Below are 23,223 nucleotides of genomic sequence, written 5' to 3'. Positions count from 1 at the left end.
GGGTTCCTAGAATCAGGAAAACGATGGAAAGATGTATGACTGTAATCTGTAGCCATGGAGACATATAGGTCTACATAGAAGCTGTAGACACAAAATGGAAGGATATTTTTTATGAAGACTATTTGCAAATTTGTCTTTTTGGGGGTTTGAATAAATAGTTCAATTACCAACATACCAAGTCGTAGAGAAAATTCATAGAAGCGCTTTAGTTTAGCTACAAGAGGACAGACGGCTCTCCATGCTTCCTCCTGTAGATGGACATCTGATGGGTTCTGGATGGCCTAGCACAGGAAGATTACAAGAGTGAGGTCTTCATACTTTATCCTTCTAATTGCAATACCATCTATACTAATGAATCAGGCTAAGTTTATGAAGCTTAAACTTGATCCTGGGACTAAAATGCATTGTTAACTCAACCTTATGGCTCATACAGTGCTGCCCATAATTATTCATACCCTTGGCAAATTTTGACTTAAAGTTACTTTTCTTCAACCAGCATTACATTTGAGCAAAAAATACAAGATGTTCCGCACTGTGGAAAATCTCAAAGGACGTGGTCGGAAGCCAAAAGTGACACCTGTGCTGGCCAGGAGGATAGTTAGAGAGGTGAAAAAGAATCCAAGGCTCACCACCAAGGCCATCCTGGTAAATCTGGGCTCTGCTGGTGGCAATGTCTTAAGGCAGACAATCCAACGGACACTGCGCAATGCAGACCAAGGAGGATGCCACTTCTCCAGATAAGGCACACAAAAGCTCGATTGGCCTTTGCAAAAGCTCATCTGGACAAAGAAGACGACTTCTGGTCTTCTGTGTTATGGTCAGATGAAACAAAAATTTAATTGTTTGGTCACAATGATGTTTCCTTCATTTGGCGTAAAAAAGGAGAAGCCTTCAACCCAAAGAACACCATCCCCACTGTCAAACATGATGGTGATAATCTAATGCTTTGGGACCAGGGAACCTAATCACAGTAAACGGCACCATGAAAAAAGAGCAATACATGAGGATTCTCTACAACAACATCAGGCAGTCTGCAGAGAAACTTGGCCTTGGGCACCAGTGGACATTTCAACATGACAATGACCCAAAACACACAGCAAAAGTGTAGTTAGCAGACAACAACATTAACGTTTTGGAGTGGCCCAGCCAGGGTCCAGACTTGAATCCAATTGAGAATCTGTGGAGGGAGCTAAAGATGAGGGTGATGGCAAGAAGACCCTCCAACCTGAGAGATTTGGAGCTCATTGCTAAAGATGAATAGGCAAACATACCTGTGGAGACAAGCAAAAAGCTGGTCTTCAATTATAGGAAGCGTTTGATTGCTGTAATAGCCAATAAAGGCTTCTCTATTGATTATTGAGAAGGGTATGAATAATTTTGGACTGGACACTTTTTGCTCAAATGTAAATAAAAGCTGAGAAATGTTTTTTTTCCCACAATTATGCCTCTTGTACATGGTCTTATTATCTTTTGGGAGATACCTATGTCATTTCCCGTCAAAAAATTACTTGCTGGTTGAATAAAAGTAACTTTAAGTCAAAATTTGTATATGCAGTGGGTGCCATGCAGGGATGGTATTCCGGTCGTTTTAGATGGGCTGATGCACAGGGAAATGACTGTGAATGAATCTGATTCCTGATCATTGAGCCATAGTAGAGCTGCATTTAATTTAGTTTGGCCCCAATAATTGTCCTGAACCTTGGCACGCGTAAAAGGGCCCTTAGGGGTGTGCGATCTGTGCAGTTTAAGAGTAGCTAGCGCTGGAACTACACAGCTTGTCCATTGTGTAGTGGACAGAATTGATCACTGCAGTGCTGCTTCCATTCACTTCATAACAGCAGCACAGTATTATCTAGGCACTGGCTGTAATGCACTGGTATTTCCTTATAATATGTTGGTATTAGTTGAGCACCATACAGTGGTATTGTGAGGCACTGCAACTAGGTAGTATTTTTATTTATTTTTTGCTGCACTGTACACTAGTAATCCATCATCAGAAAAATCTGTTTTAAACTGAATGTCTGGTGGGGCAGCCCCCATTGTGCATCAGCCTATCAATCTAGTAGAAGGGGCTGGTAGAGGAAAGTGACAGAGTTGTAGTGCACTGATCAGCTTGGGCCCAGTGCACTTAACAGCTAATTAGCATATGTAATATGCTAATGTTAAGTAATTTTATTTTTTCTGGATTGCAGCATTGGATTAAGCACATAAAAGTATCTGATTATAATATGGAGAAGCCGCCCTGTCAGACATTCTGTCCAGTTTAAAATTGATTTTGCTGATGACAGATTCCCTTTAGGCGACGGTGTTATTTGGCAAAGAAACTAATTTGATTTCTTAGGCATCGTACTATATAGCGCTTATGATTAGGCTCTGTATGGTATGGGTATTTGCGCACTGTATGACAGTATACCATTTAAGAGGGTGGTGCTAACATAGGGTACTGCTCAGGCCAGAACCCAATGTCAGGTCTGCTTTGGTGCATGATCATAGAACTGGATTACAAATGTCAACTCTTTTCATTTGCACTAGTTTAATAAATAAGCTGTACTATAATTTTTATTAGGTAGGTAAAATATGTCAGGTTTTGAACAAATTGTATTCTGATGTATTCAAAGCCTTTGCTCCATCTTTCAAAGTGCAAGGAAGGAGCTGACAACCCTTCTAGTCCTATTTGTAATTATGCACCAAATAAACTGTAATTAGCAGCAAGCACCATCATTTAGTAATTCCTGACATGCCATGTACAAAGCACAAGGGTATTCGTGATGAAACATAACAACTGCCACCACAGCGCTACTTCCAGCCATGCACCCATGCAGAAAAGTCATAGTCATAAGGGGGCTCGAATGCTCACCTGTCGTATTTCCTGCCCAGCTCCCCGGTATGATTGAAGTTCAGCCAAGATACCCTGGGCCTCTTCCAGGACAGAGTTGACTTGATTCCACACTACAGTCTCTGCCTCCGTAGGCTGAGCATCTGCAGGCACCAAACATAGTAAGACATTGCATACTGTTATCAGTACACTGTACAGAAACGGTAGAAAAGTAAATGTTGAAGGGTTTATGGCCATCAGAAGGGCCCTATTACACCGTCCAGTGCTCGGGCAGGATGAGTGGCGATGGACAATACATCCATTGGCGCTTGTTAGCACCAGCCTATTACACAGGCCGCTGCAAAGTGAATATGGGAGGCATGATTGCTACCACAGTTATTACAGTTATTCCTCCCTCATTAAGTTAGCACACCCCTAATTACACACCCTGATGACAGATGCAAATCCGCCAACAAACAAGTGATGTCTCGTTTATCAGTGGCACCATTTTATGGGATAATTATCGGGAACGCTTTCTCCAGATAATTGCCCCAAAAATTTAACAGGGCCCTATGGGTTTAGGTATAGGCAGCACAAAGGTGAATATTTAACATAGGAAAATCACAATAGAAAAATCAATATATACTATATTATCATTCTGAACAGTTTCTATAGACATTAAAACTACTCTTCATGTGATTGCAGGAGACCAAGTTAAAGGGGTTATCCAATAGTAGAAATACCCCCACAATGCCCAGGCCTCTCCTATAGAAGATACTTACCCAGTCCCCGGTACCCGCGTCCCTCGCTGCATATCCCTGTTGCGTGGATCAAAACATCCGGCATCAGGGGGAAAAGCAGTCAATAGCAGACCCCGATGGTGACCGGCCTTTCTAGTGTCACCCACAAAGCTAGGCAGGCTGATCACCATTGGCTGCTTCCGCCGTCACCGGATGTTTTGATCTGTGCGATGGGGAAATGCAGTGGTGGCTGTGCAGCAATCTGGAAGGATGTAAGTGTTGGGAACTGGCATAACAAGAAAAAGTTCCAGCACGGAGTAGATGGTATACTAAACATGAAGCTCAATCCAGAACATCTCCGATCAAATTCCTGGGATAATCGGACTGATTCCATGTTGATTTGAAAACTGCATAGTGTGCACAAGGTCCTCATTTCCATCACACTAAATACCAATACAATTAAAAACAGGGGGGGGGGGGGGGGGGGCCAGAGAGGGGCAAACAATCCCTTACAATAATTCCTGCCCAGAATAACAGTGAATTTACTCGCGAACGCAGAAACTGCAGTACGGACGTGGCTTTTACACAGGAATCTCAAATGGTTTGGAATAGCCTCAAAAGGAAGAGGCTACACTGATTTGAATCTCTACAGAGCTCTCAATATAGCGTCCAATAAATGCAGAAATGCTATTTAAAACTAACACTTCCAAATCTGATATTAGTAATGACAACCGTACTAATAACAAAAAAAGTCTAAATAAAAACAAAAAATAAAATAATTATATAAATAAAAATATGAATAAAGACAGACCCCAAGAGGATAAAATAGACAAACCAACTCTAGTCCTCATGTACAGTCAGTAGTTTCCTGAAATCTAGCGGGTGGTTCGGAAATGCCTTCCGATACTCTATGATGATAAGGTACTGTATAATCAGAGGCGTAACTAGAGTTCTATGGGCCCCGGGGCAAACTTTGAATTGGGCCCCCCACCAGGCCGACCCCCCCAGTCATACACAGGGGACTGGCATGGCAGCAAATCCTTCATAGAGGCCCGGCCTCGGGGGCAAAATCATGAAATATATACAGAGTGGGCAAAATCATGAAATATATACACAGGAGACAAATGTAATATATACAGAGGGGGCAAAATGTATATATATATATATATATATACCCTCTGCGACTGCGATCGTTACTCCCCTGCCTTTATATAAATCCATTTTGCCCCCTCTGTATATATTACATTTTTTGCCCGCTCTGTATATATTTAATTTTTTTTCACTTTGCCCCTATATATGTCATGATTTTGTCCCCCCTATAGTTACGCCACTGTGTATAATACTGTATAATAATAAAATGGATGTCGAATTGTTGCGAGGAGGACTAAAACTTTGGCCAATTCTTTATCTCCATCATTTTTCAAACTTTTTAAATTTAAGGGTTTCACCAAATGCGGGGGTCATCCCTGCAAGACTTGCAAATATGCAGTTCAAACCACTGAATTTGATAATTCACTACATATTAATACGTTTCCCATACGCAATTATACAGTTGCAAGAAAAAGTATGTGAACCCTTTGGAATGATATGGATTTCTGCACAAATTGGTTATAAAATGTGATCTGATCTTCATCTAAGTCACAACAATAGACAATCACAGTCTGCTTAAACTAATAACACACAAATAATTAAATGTTACCATGTTTTATTGAACACACCATGTAAACATTCACAGTGCAGGTGGAAAAAGTATGTGAACCCTTGGATTTAATAACTAGTTGAACCTCCTTTGGCAGCAATAACTTCAACCAAACGTTTCCTGTAGTTGCAGATCAGACGTGCACAACGGTCAGGAGTAATTCTTGACCATTCCTCTTTACAGAACTGTTTCAGTTCAGCAATATTCTTGGGATGTCTGGTGTGAATCGCTTTCTTGAGGTCATGCCACAGCATCTCAATCGGGTTGAGGTCAGGACTCTGACTGGGCCACTCCAGAAGGCGTATTTTCTTCTGTTTAAGCCATTCTGTTGTTGATTTACTTCTATACTTTGGGTCGTTATCCTGTTGCAACACCCATCTTAATTTGAGCTTCAGCTGGTGGACAGATGGCCTTAAAGGGAACCTGTCACTGGGATTTTGGGTATAGAGCTGAGGACATGGATTGCTAGATAGCGGCTAGCACATCCGCAATACCTAGTCCCCATAGCTCTGCGTGTTTTTATTGTGTAAAAAAACGATTTGATACATATGCAAATTAACATATAAGAGTCATATCTTACTTGTGTGACCAGAGAAGAGTCATATTTTCAAGCTCTGACTCATCTCAGGTTAATTTGCATATGTATCAAATCGGTTTTTATACACAATAAAAGCACACAGAGCTATGGGTGGACAACTGGATATTCCAGATGTGCTAGCGGCCATCTAGCAACCCATGTCCTCAGCTCTATACCCCAAATCCCGGTGACAAGTTCCCTTTAAGTTCTCCTGCAAAATGTCTTTATAAACTTGGGAATTCATTTTTCCTTTGATGATAGCAATCCATCCAGGCCCTGACGCAGCAAAGCAGCCCCAAACCATGATGCCCCCACCACCATACTTCACAGTTGGGTTGAGGTTTTGATGTTGGTGTGCTGTGCCTCTTTTTCTCCACACATAGTGTTGTGTGTTTCTTCCAAACAACTCAACTTTGGTTTCATCTGTCCACAGACTATTTTGCGAGTACTGCTGTCGAACATCAAGGTGCTCTTGTGCAAACTGTAACGTGCAGCAATGTTTTTTTTGGACAGCAGTGGCTTCCTCTATGGTATCCTCCCATGAAATCCATTCTTGTTTAGTATTTTACGTATCGTAGATTCGCTAACAGGGATGTTAGCATATGCCAGAGACTTTTGTAAGTCTTTAGCCGACACTCTAGGATTCTTCTTCACCTCATTGAGCAATCTGCGCTGTGCTCTTGCAGTCATATTTACAGGACGACCACTCCTAGGGAGAGGAGCAGCAGTGCTGAACTTTCTCCATTTATAGACAATTTGTCTTACCGTGGACTGATGAACAGCAAGGCTTTTGGAGATACTTTTATAACCCTTTCCAGCTTAATGTAAGTCAACAATTCTTAACCGTAGGTCTTCTGAGAGCTCTTTGTACAAGGCTTCATTCACATCAGGCAATGCTACTTGTGAAGAGCAAACCCAGAACTGGTGTGTGTTTTTTTATAGGGCAGGGCAGCTGTGACCAACACCTCCAATCTCATCTCATTGATTGGACTCCAGTTGGCTGACACCTCACTCCAATTAGCTCTTGGAGATGTCATTAGTCTAGGGGTTCACATACTTTTTCCACCTGCACTGTGAATGTTTACATGGTCTGTTCAATAAAAACATGGTAACATTTAATTCTTTGTGTGCTATTAGTTTAAGCAGACTGTGATTGTCTATTGTTGTGACTTAGATGAAGATCAGATCACATTTTATGACCAATTAGTGCAGAAATCCATATCATTCCAAAGGGTTCACATACTTGCATTCCATGTGATTTATTGTACGTAGGGACCACGAGTAGGCAATTTAAAACGAGATTGTGTGAACACCTTAATTATATACTTTGTAGAAAATCCTGCGGGCAACAGGCATATCTAGTGTAGCCAACCATTTTATCCACCAACACAATCGTAATACTGATGGCCTACGTACCTTTGCGTTTGAGAGAGTGACGACACCAGCAAGAAGAGGTAACATTAAGAAAAAAATCTTGCTACGAGAAGCCTTTTGGATTTTTTACTTTGAATACCAGGTTTCCATTCGGATTGAATCAGGAAAAAGATATTAGATGCCGCATATACCATATTGATTTAATAATACTATTTATATTTGGTATGTAACAAGGCCATATTGGCGCCAACTGTTATTCTGGGCAGGAATTATTGTAAGGGATTTTTTTAACCCCCCCCCCCCCCCCGTTTTTTATTGTATTGGTATTTAGTGTGATGGAAATGAGGACTTTGTGCACACTATGCAGTTTTTGAATCAACATGGAATCAGTCCGATTATCCCGGGATTTTGATCAGAGATATTCTGGATTGAGCTTCATGTTTAGTATACCATACCAGGTGTGCACATGTGTTCCACCATAGCTTTTTAGAGTTTTTAATTGATTTCAGGGTTGTTGTCACATGTATGTTGGGTGTAGTTTGCCCATTTTAGAAAGTGCGTTTTTTGTTTGTCCTCGCCCCCGTTGTTTCATTGGAGGAGGAGGCTCATAAGAGCTGCACATATGGGACAAACAGAGTGATCATGATTAAGAACCAGGAGGTTTGAAACATGTTGATCTGATGGGAGGTGGAGGGAGGTGAAGCTCACTACGTTTTACCTGTCATGTGAATACTGGAAAAAAGATGCAGTAACGTATGATCTACTCCGTGCTGGAACTTTTTCTTGTTATGCCTATGTGAAGAGCTGGCCTTGGCTCCATCCGTGCACAGAAGAACTGGGTGAGCTGGACTAATACATTTATTGTTTGGACTGTTGAGAACTGGGTAAGAATCGTATACAGGAGGGACCCAGGCATTGTGGGGGAGTCGTTCTACTATTACATAACCCCTTTAAGAAGACCCCTTAAGTGCCAAAGTAGATCCTAAATTCTATTGCAACGGTATGGAGCACTGGGAAGCTATGGTGTATCTGTAAGACTAGGATTACACCATGCTCTGTGATTATATTCGCAGCACCATTTGAAGAAGTCTACTGAGCCTGTATCCCAGACAAGTTGGATATGTCTGCCACTGACTGTCAATACAAAACATAATAAAGTTTTCTATATGGTGTACATATTTCTGTGTAGACCAGACATTCATGCCAATGAAACACTCTTTTGGCATATATTTGGCTAATGGAGTCCATAGGCATGTTACTGATTTAAATATGGGAGGTGACAGAAAACGGAAGGCAGGAGCAGCACACAATAGGCTTACCAGAGCTTTAGTTGATGGAATGCAACAGCTGAGCTAAAGACCCCAGATCCAGGGCGGTCAGAGTGAAGGTAATAGAAGACATGGGCTACAGCAGCATCTCCAATAAAGTTACCACTTTATTCAAGACTCCATGGCACGGTGTACAAAAACATGCAACGTTTCGGCTACATCTAGCCTTTGTCAAGCATAAAATACAAGTGATAATGCCCACATATAAATAGTTAAAAACATACACTCCCACAAAGTTATTCACCCAATCAAAAAACAGAATTAATGAGGGAAATCTAATCAGTACCAATAGTAATGGGTCCCACTGCAATGCCTATTTAACATAATCTGTGTACGCCCCTCTAGCTCACCTGTATGAGCTTCCCATAATCGCGGCTGTGCAAACCTCGGCATGCCTGTCGAGTAACTGCGCATGTCCATACACATAATTGTCCGTGACAGTGCGAGGGCAGATCAAATCTCGCGGGCTTAACTGTGATCCCGCCTCTCCGGGAGATTACAATTTAAATGAACCAGCAGCGTCATCAACCAATGGGAGGCGCCCGCACCATCGACATCATAGCCGACGTGCAAGTCACGTGGCCGATGATCTCGCTCACATGACCGCTGTTTGCATATACATTGTTATTAGCCACGCAGTGATGCTATCGCAACCTGTCACCGCCCAGGACATGCGCATCTTCACGAGAGGAACCACAAAGTATATTGAATACTCGCCCACTGTTATGAAGAGAGAAGGTCAAAATATCATGAAATGTAATAATAATTGGCACACTAATCCTATATTAAAAGATGCCCCACAATGATAGGGCATACGAATCATTACATAGACAAACTTCAATAGATACAATGATTAACCAGGGGGTGTGTATAAACATCTAATGGAAAAACATATCAATACTTGTAACGGATGAGAGCCTAACTGATCCCTGCAACATTGAACTCCAAATTGAGTTCATAAGGTTGCAGGGACCTTGGGGTCTATATCCACTTAAGTTCTTTTTTCCTAAGAGCAGTTCTCTGTCACCACCCCTCCATAAAGCACCCACAATGTCTATCACCCTAAAACGCAATTGATTGATAGAGTGTCCTGCCTCCACGAAATGTTTGGCTACTGGTTTATCCAAGTTAGCCTTGCGAATTGTACTTTTATGTTTATTAATACGTTCACGAATCTCCATCGTAGTCTCACAATTACATAGTCTCATTTACATTAGATGTTTATACACACCCCCTGGTTAATCATTGTATCTATTGAAGTTTGTCTATGTAATGATTCGTATGTCCTATCATTGTGGGGCATCTTTTAATATAGGATTAGTGTGCCAATTATTATTACATTTCATGATATTTTGACCTTCTCTCTTCATAGCAGTGGGCGAGTATTCAATATACTTCGTGGTTCCTCTCGTGAAGATGCGCATGTCCTGGGCGGTGACAGGTTGCGATAGCATCACTGCGTGGCTAATAACAATGTATATGCCAACAGCGGTCATGTGATCGAGATCATCGGCCATGTGACTTGCACGTTGGCTATGATGTCGATGGCGCGGGCGCCTCCCATTGGTTGATGACGCTGCTGGTTCATTTCAATTGTAATCTCCCGGAGAGGCGGGATCACAGTTAAGCCCGCGAGATTTGATCTGCCCTCGCACTGTCACGGACAATTATGTGTATGGACATGCGCAGTTACTCGACAGGCACGCCGAGGTTCGCACAGCCGCGATTATGGGAAGCTCATACAGGTGAGCTAGAGGGGCGTACACAGATTATGTTAAATAGGCATTGCAGTGGGACCCCTTTACTATTGGTACTGATTAGATTTCCCTCATTAATTCTGTTTTTTGATTGGGGGAATAACTTTGTGTATGTTTTTAACTATTTATATGTGGGCATTATCACTTGTATTGTATGCTTGACAAAGGCTAGATGTAGCCGAAACGTTGCATGTTTTTGTACATCGTGCCATGGAGTCTTGAATAAAGAGGCAACTTTATTGGAGATGCGGCTGTAGCCCATGTCTTCTATTAAATATGGGAGGTGTCACTGGCGTAAATGCCCAATGTGCATCACAGACTTGGTGTGAACCTAACCTAAATGTCTATAATGCTGTTTATTGAAAAGGTTACCACTTTTGTTATTTTAGTTGCAAATTCTCCATTAAATTATAAAAATCTTATAATGTGCAGACTTGACACTTTATGCCACCTTTGCCACTTAAAAAAAAAAAAATAATAATATCTGGCAGGCATGGGGAGAACCTGTGACAAGGACCTCTGTGGCCTGACATATTTAACAATATGTGTGCCAGTAATCCACCGCAGCAAGGGAGTTCGCAGCATTGATTTATTGTGTCATGTGCGCTAGTTTTCTTTTCTGCCCACTGATTTAATATTGTCGATTGGCACACATTATTGGTCTGGCATCAGACTGTGTAGGAGGAATCAAAGAAGGAAGGAGCTGCAAAGCTATTTAATTCCCCTCCACCCACTATACAAGGAACTTTGAAAGGGTTTTTTGAGACTTTAATACTGATTGTTGGGGTTCCGACACTCGGGACCACCATCAAGCGCCCCCTTTTTTTTACCATCAATCACCTGTTTGAGAAGGCACAGGAGCTCGCAGCAGCACCACAGCCTTCTCTCAGCATACCAAGCACAGTACTGTACATTGTACAATGGCTGTGCTTGGTATCACGGCTCAGCCCCGTTCACTTCAGTGGATCTAAGCTGTGCCTAGGCCGGGGATGGTGCAAACTGCAGCTCTGCAGCTGTTGTAAAGCTACAAATCCAATCATGCCCTGCTGTAGGCTGACCGGGCATACTGGGAGTTGTAGTTTTACAACAGCTGGAGAGCCACAGTTTGCCCATCCCTGGCCTAGGCCATGTGACAGATGAATGTGACGTCACATGGCCTAGGGAAACCTGCGAGAAGGCAGAGGTACTACTGTGAGCACCAGGTCCTTCTTAAACAGCTGATCGGCGGTGGTCCCAGGTGTCAGATCATCAGTATAACAGCCTTGGAAAACCTCTTTAACACAGCCCCATTCACTTGAATTAAGTGACAGGCAGAAGGCAACTCAAACCATCCATTTTTGGGATCAGCAGTGTCACAGGGACTGGACTTCCCCACTAATCATGATATTATTGCATATTCTAGCAATAATAAACACTATAATCTTCTAAGATGGGAATACTCATTTCATTTATAAAGCTGGCCATAGACCTAACAATTATTAAGCGGTTCTCTAGGCTACAGATGTTAAGGACCGATCCTCCCTATAGGTCATCAAAATCAGATAGGTTGTTCCCTTGTGAGGATATCTTCATGGCATTGCCCACATAGTCTCCAGACCAATCTCTTGCTATCATTGCATCCAAGACAAAAGCAGAACTCATCACTTAACAGAATAGACCGCCATTCCAGCCCCCATTGTCATCTTATTCTGAAACATGATAGCCTTTGAGAATGGTGGTGTGAGGTTAATTGAACACGTATAGATGGACATTTGCCTCGTAGCCCAAAGTTGTGCAAACACCTTCTGATGATTTGCTGCCCTAGACTTGGGATGTTACTTCCAATTTCTCTTGCAGTACAGAATGACTCACTACATGCCATTCTTCTAATCAGATCATCTGTTTGTGCAGAAGTTCACCTCTGCTGTCATTCCAGTTCTCCCAACCAACGGGACACACAATGTTTAATTATTTTAGCACCATCATGCATGCCACGAGACCAATATGTGTTTCAGGCTGAAGAATAAAATAGATGAATTTTAACAGTGCCAGTTTTCCACCTTTGTTTTTCTACTACAACCTCAACTTGATGCCCAGCAAGTAGCCCATGCACTTTATAGAAAAGTCCCATTTTATGTGCATAAGCTGGCAAGAGGTAAGCTATAACGATCCCTGACCTATTATTATAGGTACAGTATGCAAAGAGGCCATAATTCTGCATGCAGAGACTAACCAGTTACAGGAAATTCTTTTTTTTGCATTTTACTTTCAATTTTTATTTTTTTATGAACCTCATCTCTGATAATCTGTGAAAGTATTATGAATTGAGCTTTAATCACAAGAAAAAAAAGTTGTAGTGATGTTAAAAATGAGAATGTGCCATGGAGTGCCATGTGTGACTGACACTACTTTAGGTCTTTGTTACCCATGTTATCTTGTAACATGGGACAGTGTGTAAATGATGAAACCTTAGGTAACTTGTCACCAGAAAAGTCACAGTTAAAGCAAGCACAATGCCTTGTAGGGCTAGCTCAACTGAATTAGGCTTCGTTCACACCAGCGTTAAGCCTTTCCGTTCTCCTGCTCCGTTATAGGAGCAGCAGAACGGAAAGGACGGATTGGGCACATAACTGAGCCGAGCGGAGCCTACGGACCCCATAGACTATAATGGGGTCCGTTAGGTTTACGCTCAGAAGATGATTTTGGAGCGGAGACAAAAGTCCTGCATGTACTACTTTCGTCTCCGCTCCAAAATCATCTTCTGAGCGTAAACCTAACGGACCCCATTATAGTCTATGGGGTCCGTAGGCTGCGTTCGCCTCAGTTATGTGCCCAATCCGTCCTTTCCGTTTTCCTGCTCCTAGAACGGAGCAGGAGAACGGAAAGGCTGAACGCTGATGTGAACTCGACCTTAGCAGTTAAGTACACCAAAGATGCATCTATGCTATCCTGTGCACCCATGCTCCTTGTGCTTTCTCTGCCAGCCCCTGTCTCTCCTTCTTGATTGACAGGGCCATTCTTCTATATGTCCTTGTTGTCTAGCCCTGTCAATTAAGAAGAAAATGGAGGAACTAGCAAAGGAAGCAGGAGGATCAAGAATGCACGGATGGATGAAAAGTACCACCATTTTTTTTAAGAATGAAGCAACAGATCGCAAAGTGAAAGCTATCATTGCATTCAGTTGAGCTAGTCCTACAATGCATTTTCTGGTGACAGATTCCCTTTAAGAAATTAATCATATTCATCACAATATAAAATGCAGTGCTTCTTGATGACATTAAATAAAAACCAACATAAAAATAAAATGAACACAAAATAAATAAAACATGGAAAAATAAAATGATCTCACGTTCAAAGTCAAGGAAAAAAGTGGGACACTGTTCTAGGTCGTTATAAGACAAGACTTTTAGAAGGTTCCCCATCTGATACCTGGAAAAAAAAAGACAAAAAGGAGGGTATGATGGAGGGTAACAAAGTGATAAGCAGGGGAATGAGTGTCCTTAAGGGTATGTCCACACAGGATGGATATGCTGCAGATTTGATATTGTGGGTTGGCATACTGTAATCCACAGTCTAATACAGTACGAGCAAAAAAGATGAGATTTTAGTAGAAAAAATCTGCAGCGCTAATTGTGGTGCGGATTATGAAACTGCAGCATGTCAACTCTTCTGTGGATTTCCAACCTTGCAATGCAAAGGTTAAAATCCATGGTAAATCTGAAGAAAATTCTGCATCAAAATCTGCATGTAATTTATGTGAATTTTGATGCAGATTCTTCAAGGATTCACTGCACCAAAACACGTCCCGCATGGACATAACTTAAATGAGTTTCCCAGAATATGGAAATTGGGGCTATTTGTTTCAGCATGAGTAGTGCTTATTGGGGTTGTCCAGGGAATTGAAATTTATAGGACAATTATCAGCGCAAATAAAAGAAGCCTGCTCAGGCAATCACTAGTTGCAGCAGTGACTTGTCTCAGTGAGTGATTGGCCTTGCAGTCATCTCCACCATGTCAAGACTGAAACAGGAAGCAGAAACCAGCGGTGATATGGTAAGCATAGGACAGTCGGTGAGGATGAGTATGACTTCTTTCATATTTTTATTCTGCTCTGTGGCCTTTACACATAATTTTTACCCGCTGGACAAACGCTTTACGATTGTAATCTAGAATGCATAAAGCAAATGCCCCAACTGTCCAAACCCAAAGAACACTACAGCTACAAAGATTTTACATAATATTATGTTTAATAAGTATAATTATCTTTGAGCAGCCTTCTTACCTATTAGATATCTTATCTGTTATTTTTTATATTTATTAAAGGAGTTTTCCAGGTGTTTATTTTTTTTACTGATGACCTATCTTCTGGATTAGTATCTGATGGGTGGGGGTCTGACACCCTGGACCCAATCCAATCAGCTATTTGAGAAGCAACGGTGCTTGTTCATCGGTCACATGGCTTGGGCTGGGCTACAACACCAAGCACAGCCGCTATACAATGTAAGGCGCTGTGCTTGGCAAGCAGAGAGAAGTCGTGGCGCTACTGTGAGTGTCCATGCCTCCTGAAACAGCTGATCGTGGGGGTCTCGGGTGTCGGATTCCCACTGATCAGAAACTGATGACACTTGGAAAACCCCTCTAATTATATTTCTACAACTGAGCACATTAAAGAGGTATTCTGGTTTTAATAACTAAAATGTATGGCCTTCGACGAGGTGAAATTCGTTATCGCTGAAGTCACTGAAGTAACTTCAGACTTTGATTTTAAACTTGAAAACCATTTTAAATCAGGAATCGGAAGTCGGCTTCGGTACTGGCTGTTACCTCGGTACTGAAGCCGACTTCGAATCCAAGCTTTAAAAATGGTTTTCAAGTTATAAAATTGAAGTCTGAAGTTATTAATCGACAGGGACGGACTCGGAATTTATGGCGCCGGAAAAAATACTAAAAGTGGCCCCATTTTGTAGTCGAGTCCAAATTGATGGAAGACAGGGCCAACTCAAGTAGGCAGGGCCAGTAATACCATATTGCAGCACATCATACCACCCCAACGAAGCCAAATACCACAGTCCATCACAAAATACTGCCCCCAGAAGCACAAAATACATCCCCAAAAACTCCCACTGACGGCTGTGAGGAGGGCTCAGGTGGTCCCCTGGGCATCGGCCCACCAGAAAATTTCCCAGTAAGGTCTATGGCCAATCTGCCACTGTTCACCGAAGTCCTGCGAGACTTTGGTGATCTAGAGCCCATACATTTGAGTGCTGTACGGAGACAACTCTCTTTACAGCATTCAGCGAAGTTTTGAGCGAATCGACTTTGGATCTTGGATCTGAAGCTCGATTTGCTCAACACTATTGCATAAAGAGGTTAACTGTCTGATATAAAATATGATTGTATGCAGAATTATGAATACATTTACTGTATATTAGAAAATTGTACGATTTCCTTTTATATAAAGAAAAAAATTAAAAAAAATTGAATACTCCTTTAAGTTTGCAGTCAAATTTTTTTTCTTTAACTTTTAATGTAATAATATTAGTATGAAATTACATAACAGTACCACAAAGCTATCTCCTGTCTTGAGGGAAGGGTTAAACTGGCCCATCTTATTGCATAGTGACAGAGCCCACAGGTCCAGTGAAAGACCATAACATATAGAGTTAATCATTTGCCTGTTCTGGTATACAGTATATGGAGGTTTGTCCATCAGAATTACTTTTTCTGGTGGGCCCGAGTCCAGTCCGACACTACTTGAGGGTCTGCTAAAATGTATCAGTGTAGGTGCTTGACAGCCCCTCAGAATTTTCTAATTTTCTGCATTAATTTGACCTAAAACTACATCAGATCATAACCATGACTCTTCTCAGGTGGCTGGGACTCTTTTCCAGGCCCGGTCTGCAATGATTGTGATGTTGGTTCTCGACAACCACTTATTTTTAACTTATAAATGACAGACCGCTAAAATCAACTCTTTTGTCTCTACTTTATTCTGCCGTTAGTATGGGCAGCATAAAGGTGATGACAGGTTCCCTTTAAAGAAGATTACATCACCTACAAGAGATACTAATTCTTCAAAAGTTGTCAGCCTCTGGTTATAAGCAAATAGAGATCTTCAAAATGTACTAAGAAACAAAGTTAATTAGAAAATTGCATGCATATATTTCTTTTTCTACAGAGATTAAAAAGCATCTGTCAGCAGAGTTATTGCATGTGCTCTTGGGAGCTAAAAACATCTATGTTGATTCCATGTTCATAAATTCTCATATTGCTGAGAACAATTAAGTTTTAATATATGCAAATTAGTCTCTAGGAGCAACGGGGCAGGCTCGGACTGGGCCACCGGGGAGCCAGGGAAATCCTTGGTGGGCCCCCAAACCAGCAAGTGAGCTTCCTTGCTTTGAAGATGTCTGCGATAAGCTCCGCCCCCTGTACACAGTCAGATGCATGCTGCCTGCGATTCATCCTAAATGTGTAGGAGGGCTCCATACTAGTGCTGATTCATGGGAAAATGAGTTTTTGTGTAAACAGCACTCCTGGTCAGTAAGACTGTTTCCACATGATCTGATTTTCATAAAATTGCAGCAAAGAGTGCATGCATGTATGAAAGTGTGTGTATGTAAGAGTGCCTGCATGTATGAAAGTGTGTGTATGTAAGAGTGCATGCATGTATGACAGTGTGTGTATGTAAGAGTGCATGCATGTATGAAAGTGTGTGTATGTAAGAGTGCATGCATGTATGACAGTGTGTGTATGTAAGAGTGCATGCATGTATGAAAGTGTGTGTATGTAAGAGTGCATGCATGTATGAAAGTGTGTGTATGTAAGAGTGCCTGCATGTATGAAAGTGTGTGTATGTAAGAGTGCCTGCATGTATGACAGTGTGTGTATGTAAGAGTGCCTGCATGTATGAAAGTGTGTGTATGTAAGAGTGCATGCATGTATGAAAGTGTGTGTATGTAAGAGTGCCTGCATGTATGACAGTGTGTGTATGTAAGAGTGCATGCATGTATGACAGTGTGTGTATGTAAGAGTGCCTGCATGTATGACAGTGTGTGTATGTAAGAGTGCCTGCATGTATGAAAGTGTGTGTATGTAAGAGTGCATGCATGTATGACAGTGTGTGTATGTAAGAGTGCCTGCATGTATGAAAGTGTGTGTATGTAAGAGTGCCTGCATGTATGAAAGTGTGTGTATGTAAGAGTGCCTGCATGTATGACAGTGTGTGTATGTAAGAGTGCCTGCATGTATGAAAGTGTGTGTATGTAAGAGTGCATGCATGTATGAAAGTGTGTGTATGTAAGAGTGCCTGCATGTATGAAAGTGTGTGTATGTAAGAGTGCCTGCATGTATGACAGTGTGTGTATGTAAGAGTGCCTGCATGTATGAAAGTGTGTGTATGTAAGAGTGCCTGCATGTATGACAGTGTGTGTATGTAAGAGTGCCTGCATGTATGACAGTGTGTGTATGTAAGAGTGCCTGCATGTATGACAGTGTGTGTATGTAAGAGTGCCAGCATGTGTAGAAGTGTGCGTGTAAAAGAACATCGGCATGTGTAGAAGTGTGCCTGTAAAAGAGTGCCAGCATATGTAGAAGTATGCATGTAACAGAGTTCTGTTACTGTATCTATGCACGCAGCTTGGTTCTGGTACTGTATCTATGCACACAGCTTGGTTCTGTTATTGTATGTATACACACAAAGCTTGGTTCTGTTACTGTATCTATACACACAGCTTGGTTCTGTTACTGTATCTATGCACAGAGCTTGGTTCTGTTACTGTATCTATGCACACAGCTTGGTTCTGTTACTGTATTTATGCACACAGCTTGGTTCTGTTACTGTATCTATACACACAGCTTGGTTCTGTTACTGTATCTATGCACAGAGCTTGGTTCTGTTACTGTATCTATGCACGCAGCTTGGTTCTGTTACCTTCTCTATGCACACAGCTTGGTTCTGTTACTGTATCTATGCACAGAGCTCGGTTCTGTTACTTTCTCTATGCACACAGCTTGGTTCTGTTATCGTATGTATACACACACAGCTTGGTTCTGTTACTGTATCTATGCACACAGCTTGGTTCTGTTACTGTATCTATACACACAGCTTGGTTCTGTTACTGTATCTATGCACACAGCTTGGTTCTGTTACTGTATCTATACACACAGCTTGGTTCTGTTACTGTATCTATGCACACAGCTTGGTTCTGTTACTGTATCTGTGCACACAGCTTGGTTCTGTTACTGTATCTATACACACAGCTTGGTTCTGTTACTGTATCTATGCACACAGCTTGGTTCTGTTACTGTCTCTATGCACACAGCTTGGTTCTGTTATCGTATGTATACACACACAGCTTGGTTCTGTTACTGTATCTATGTACAAAGCTCGGTTCTGTTATCGTATGTATACACACACAGCTTGGTTCTGTTACTGTATCTATGCACACAGCTTGGTTCTGTTACTGTATCTATGCATAGAACTCGGTTCTGTTACTGTATCTATGCACGCAGCTTGGTTCTGGTACTGTATCTATGCACACAGCTTGGTTCTGTTATTGTATGTATACACACAAAGCTTGGTTCTGTTACTGTATCTATACACACAGCTTGGTTCTGTTACTGTATCTATGCACAGAGCTTGGTTCTGTTATCGTATGTATACACACACAGCTTGGTTCTGTTACTGTATCTATGCACACAGCTTGGTTCTGTTACTGTATCTATGCACGCAGCTTGGTTCTGTTACTGTATCTGTGCACACAGCTTGGTTCTGTTACTGTATCTATACACACAGCTTGGTTCTGTTACTGTATCTATGTACGCAGCTTGGTTCTGGTACTGTATCTATGCACACAGCTTGGTTCTGTTATTGTATGTATACACACAAAGCTTGGTTCTGTTACTGTATCTATACACACAGCTTGGTTCTGTTACTGTATCTATGCACACAGCTTGGTTCTGTTACTGTATCTATGCACACAGCTTGGTTCTGTTACTGTATCTATGCACAGAGCTTGGTTCTGTTACTGTATCTATGCACACAGCTTGGTTCTGTTACCTTCTCTATGCACACAGCTTGGTTCTGTTACTGTATCTATGTACGCAGCTTGGTTCTGTTACTGTATCTATGCACACAGCTTGGTTCTGTTATCTTCTCTATGCACACAGCTTGGTTCTGTTATCGTATGTATACACACAGCTTGGTTCTGTTACTGTATCTATGCACAGAGCTTGGTTCTGTTACTGTATCTATACACAAAGCTTGGTTCTGTTACTGTATCTATACACAAAGCTTGGTTCTGTTACTGTATCTATGCACAGAGCTTGGTTCTGTTACTGTATCTATACACACAGCTCGGTTCTGTTACTTTCTCTATGCACACAGCTTGGTTCTGTTACTGTATCTATGCACACAGCTTGGTTCTGTTACTGTATCTATGCACACAGCTTGGTTCTGTTACTGTATCTATGTACAGAGCTTGGTTCTGTTACTGTATCTATACACACAGCTTGGTTCTGTTACTGTATCTATACACACAGCTTGGTTCTGTTACTGTATCTATGTACGCAGCTTGGTTCTGTTATCGTATGTATACACACACAGCTTGGTTCTGTTACTGTCTCTATGCACACAGCTTGGTTCTGTTACTGTATCTGTGCACAGAGCTTGGTTCTGTTACTGTATCTATGCACACAGCTTGGTTCTGTTACTGTATCTATGCACAGAGCTTGGTTCTGTTACTGTATCTATGCATGCAGCTTGGTTCTGTTACTGTATCTATGCACACAGCTTGGTTCTGTTACTGTATCTATACACACAGCTTGGTTCTGTTACTGTATCTATGTACGCAGCTTGGTTCTGTTATCGTATGTATACACACACAGCTTGGTTCTGTTACTGTCTCTATGCACACAGCTTGGTTCTGTTACTGTATCTATGCACACAGCTTGGTTCTGTTACTGTATCTATACACAGAGCTTGGTTCTGTTACTGTATCTATGCACAGAGCTCGGTTCTGTTACTGTATCTATACACACAGCTTGGTTCTGTTACAGTCTCTATGCACACAGCTTGGTTCTGTTACTGTATCTATGCACACAGCTTGGTTCTGGTACTGTATCTATGCACACAGCTTGGTTCTGTTACTGTATCTATACACGCAGCTTGGTTCTGTTATTGTATGTATACACACAGCTTGGTTCTGTTACTGTATCTATGCACAGAGCTTGGTTCTGTTACTGTATCTATACACACAGCTTGGTTCTGTTACTGTATCTATGCACAGAGCTTGGTTCTGTTACTGTATCTATGCACAGAGCTCGGTTCTGTTACTGTATCTATGCACACAGCTTGGTTCTGTTATCTTCTCTATGCACACAGCTTGGTTCTGTTACTATATCTATGCACACAGCTTGGTTCTGTTACTGTATCTATGCACGCAGCTTGGTTCTGTTACCTTCTCTATGCACACAGCTTGGTTCTGTTACTGTATCTATGCACAGAGCTCGGTTCTGTTACTTTCTCTATGCACACAGCTTGGTTCTGTTACTGTATCTATGCACACAGCTTGGTTCTGTTACTGTATCTATACACACAGCTTGGTTCTGTTACTGTATCTATGCACACAGCTTAGTTCTGTTACTGTATCTGTGCACACAGCTTGGTTCTGTTACTGTATCTATACACACAGCTTGGTTCTGTTATTGTATGTATACACACACAGCTTGGTTCTGTTACTGTATCTATGTACAAAGCTCGGTTCTGTTATCGTATGTATACACACACAGCTTGGTTCTGTTACTGTATCTATGCACACAGCTTGGTTCTGTTACTGTATCTATGCATAGAACTCGGTTCTGTTACTGTATCTATGCACGCAGCTTGGTTCTGGTACTGTATCTATGCACACAGCTTGGTTCTGTTATTGTATGTATACACACAAAGCTTGGTTCTGTTACTGTATCTATACACACAGCTTGGTTCTGTTACTGTATCTATGCACAGAGCTTGGTTCTGTTATCGTATGTATACACACACAGCTTGGTTCTGTTACTGTATCTATGCACACAGCTTGGTTCTGTTACTGTATCTATGCACACAGCTTGGTTCTGTTACTGTATCTATGCACAGAGCTTGGTTCTGTTACTGTATCTATGCACACAGCTTGGTTCTGTTACCTTCTCTATGCACACAGCTTGGTTCTGTTACTGTATCTATGCACAGAGCTCGGTTCTGTTACTTTCTCTATGCACACAGCTTGGTTATGTTACTGTATCTATGCACACAGCTTGGTTCTGTTACTGTATCTATGCACACAGCTTGGTTCTGTTACTGTATCTATGTACAGAGCTTGGTTCTGTTACTGTATCTATACACACAGCTTGGTTCTGTTACTGTATCTATACACACAGCTTGGTTCTGTTACTGTATCTATGTACGCAGCTTGGTTCTGTTATCGTATGTATACACACACAGCTTGGTTCTGTTACTGTCTCTATGCACACAGCTTGGTTCTGTTACTGTATCTGTGCACACAGCTTGGTTCTGTTACTGTATCTATGCACACAGCTTGGTTCTGTTACTGTATCTATACACAGAGCTTGGTTCTGTTACTGTATCTATGCACAGAGCTCGGTTCTGTTACTGTATCTATACACACAGCTTGGTTCTGTTACAGTCTCTATGCACAGAGCTCGGTTCTGTTATCGTATGTATACACACACAGCTTGGTTCTGTTACTGTATCTATACACACAGCTTGGTTCTGTTACTGTATCTATGCACACAGCTTGGTTCTGGTACTGTATCTATGCACACAGCTTGGTTCTGTTACTGTATCTATACACGCAGCTTGGTTCTGTTATTGTATGTATACACAGCTTGGTTCTGTTACTGTATCTATGCACAGAGCTTGGTTCTGTTACTGTATCTATACACACAGCTTGGTTCTGTTACTGTATCTATGCACACAGCTTGGTTCTGTTACTGTATCTATGCACACAGCTTGGTTCTGTTATCTTTTCTATGCACACAGCTTGGTTCTGTTACTATATCTATGCACACAGCTTGGTTCTGTTACTGTATCTATGTACACAGCTTGGTTCTGTTATCGTATGTATACACACACAGCTTGGTTCTGTTACTGTATCTATGTACAAAGCTCGGTTCTGTTATCGTATGTATACACACACAGCTTGGTTCTGTTACTGTATCTATGCACACAGCTTGGTTCTGTTACTGTCTCTATGTACACAGCTTGGTTCTGTTACTGTCTCTATGCACACAGCTTGGTTCTGTTACTGTATCTATACACACAGCTTGGTTCTGTTACTGTATCTATGCACACAGCTTGGTTCTGTTACTGTCTCTATGTACACAGCTTGGTTCTGTTACTGTCTCTATGCACACAGCTTGGTTCTGTTACTGTATCTATGCACAGAGCTCGGTTCTGTTACTGTATCTATGCACACAGCTTGGTTCTGTTACTGTATCTATGTACACAGCTTGGTTCTGTTACTGTATCTATGCACGCAGCTTGGTTCTGTTACTGTATCTATGCACGCAGCTTGGTTCTGTTACTGTATCTGTGCACACAGCTTGGTTCTGTTACTGTATCTATACACAAAGCTTGGTTCTGTTACTGTCTCTATACACAAAGCTTGGTTCTGTTACTGTCTCTATACACAGAGCTTGGTTCTGTTTCCTTATCTAAGTACAGAGCTTGGAATTGTTATGGTATCTAAGTACTGAGCTTAAAGGGGGTGCCTAAGTTCAAATTTTTTAGGCCAAACTACAGGGAGGCTGTTAAAATAAAAATTAAAAAAATAAAATAAAAATTACCATCCTAATCACTATTTGATCCAGCACCAATACTCTGTTCTCTTTGCCAGTGGTCATGCACACTATTACACTACAGCTTCCTATATAAAGGATTATTTTCAAGGATGTTGA

General features: G+C 41.5%; 1 protein-coding gene across 2 annotated transcripts in view; it reads right to left on the bottom strand.

Annotated features, from left to right (window-relative positions):
• The window catches only part of LOC122932119 (CYFIP-related Rac1 interactor A-like), a 56,124-nt gene that overhangs the window by 12,318 nt on the left and 20,583 nt on the right, over nt 1-23,223 (bottom strand). The window contains exons 3-5 of one of the 2 annotated variants that reach the window (XM_044286360.1): nt 13,619-13,698; nt 2,858-2,979; nt 176-281 (exon numbers count right to left, since the gene is read on the bottom strand). In XM_044286360.1, coding sequence (XP_044142295.1) covers nt 176-281; nt 2,858-2,979; nt 13,619-13,691 — 301 coding nt within the window. In that variant the 5' untranslated portion in view covers nt 13,692-13,698. The remainder of the gene's footprint in view (nt 1-175; nt 282-2,857; nt 2,980-13,618; nt 13,699-23,223) is intronic. The other variant, XM_044286361.1, reaches the window with a different exon arrangement.

Source organism: Bufo gargarizans, chromosome 3 (assembly GCF_014858855.1).
Source record: "Bufo gargarizans isolate SCDJY-AF-19 chromosome 3, ASM1485885v1, whole genome shotgun sequence".
Classification (NCBI taxonomy): Eukaryota; Metazoa; Chordata; class Amphibia; order Anura; family Bufonidae; genus Bufo; species Bufo gargarizans.
This window is presented reverse-complemented; position numbering and strand designations above follow the sequence as displayed.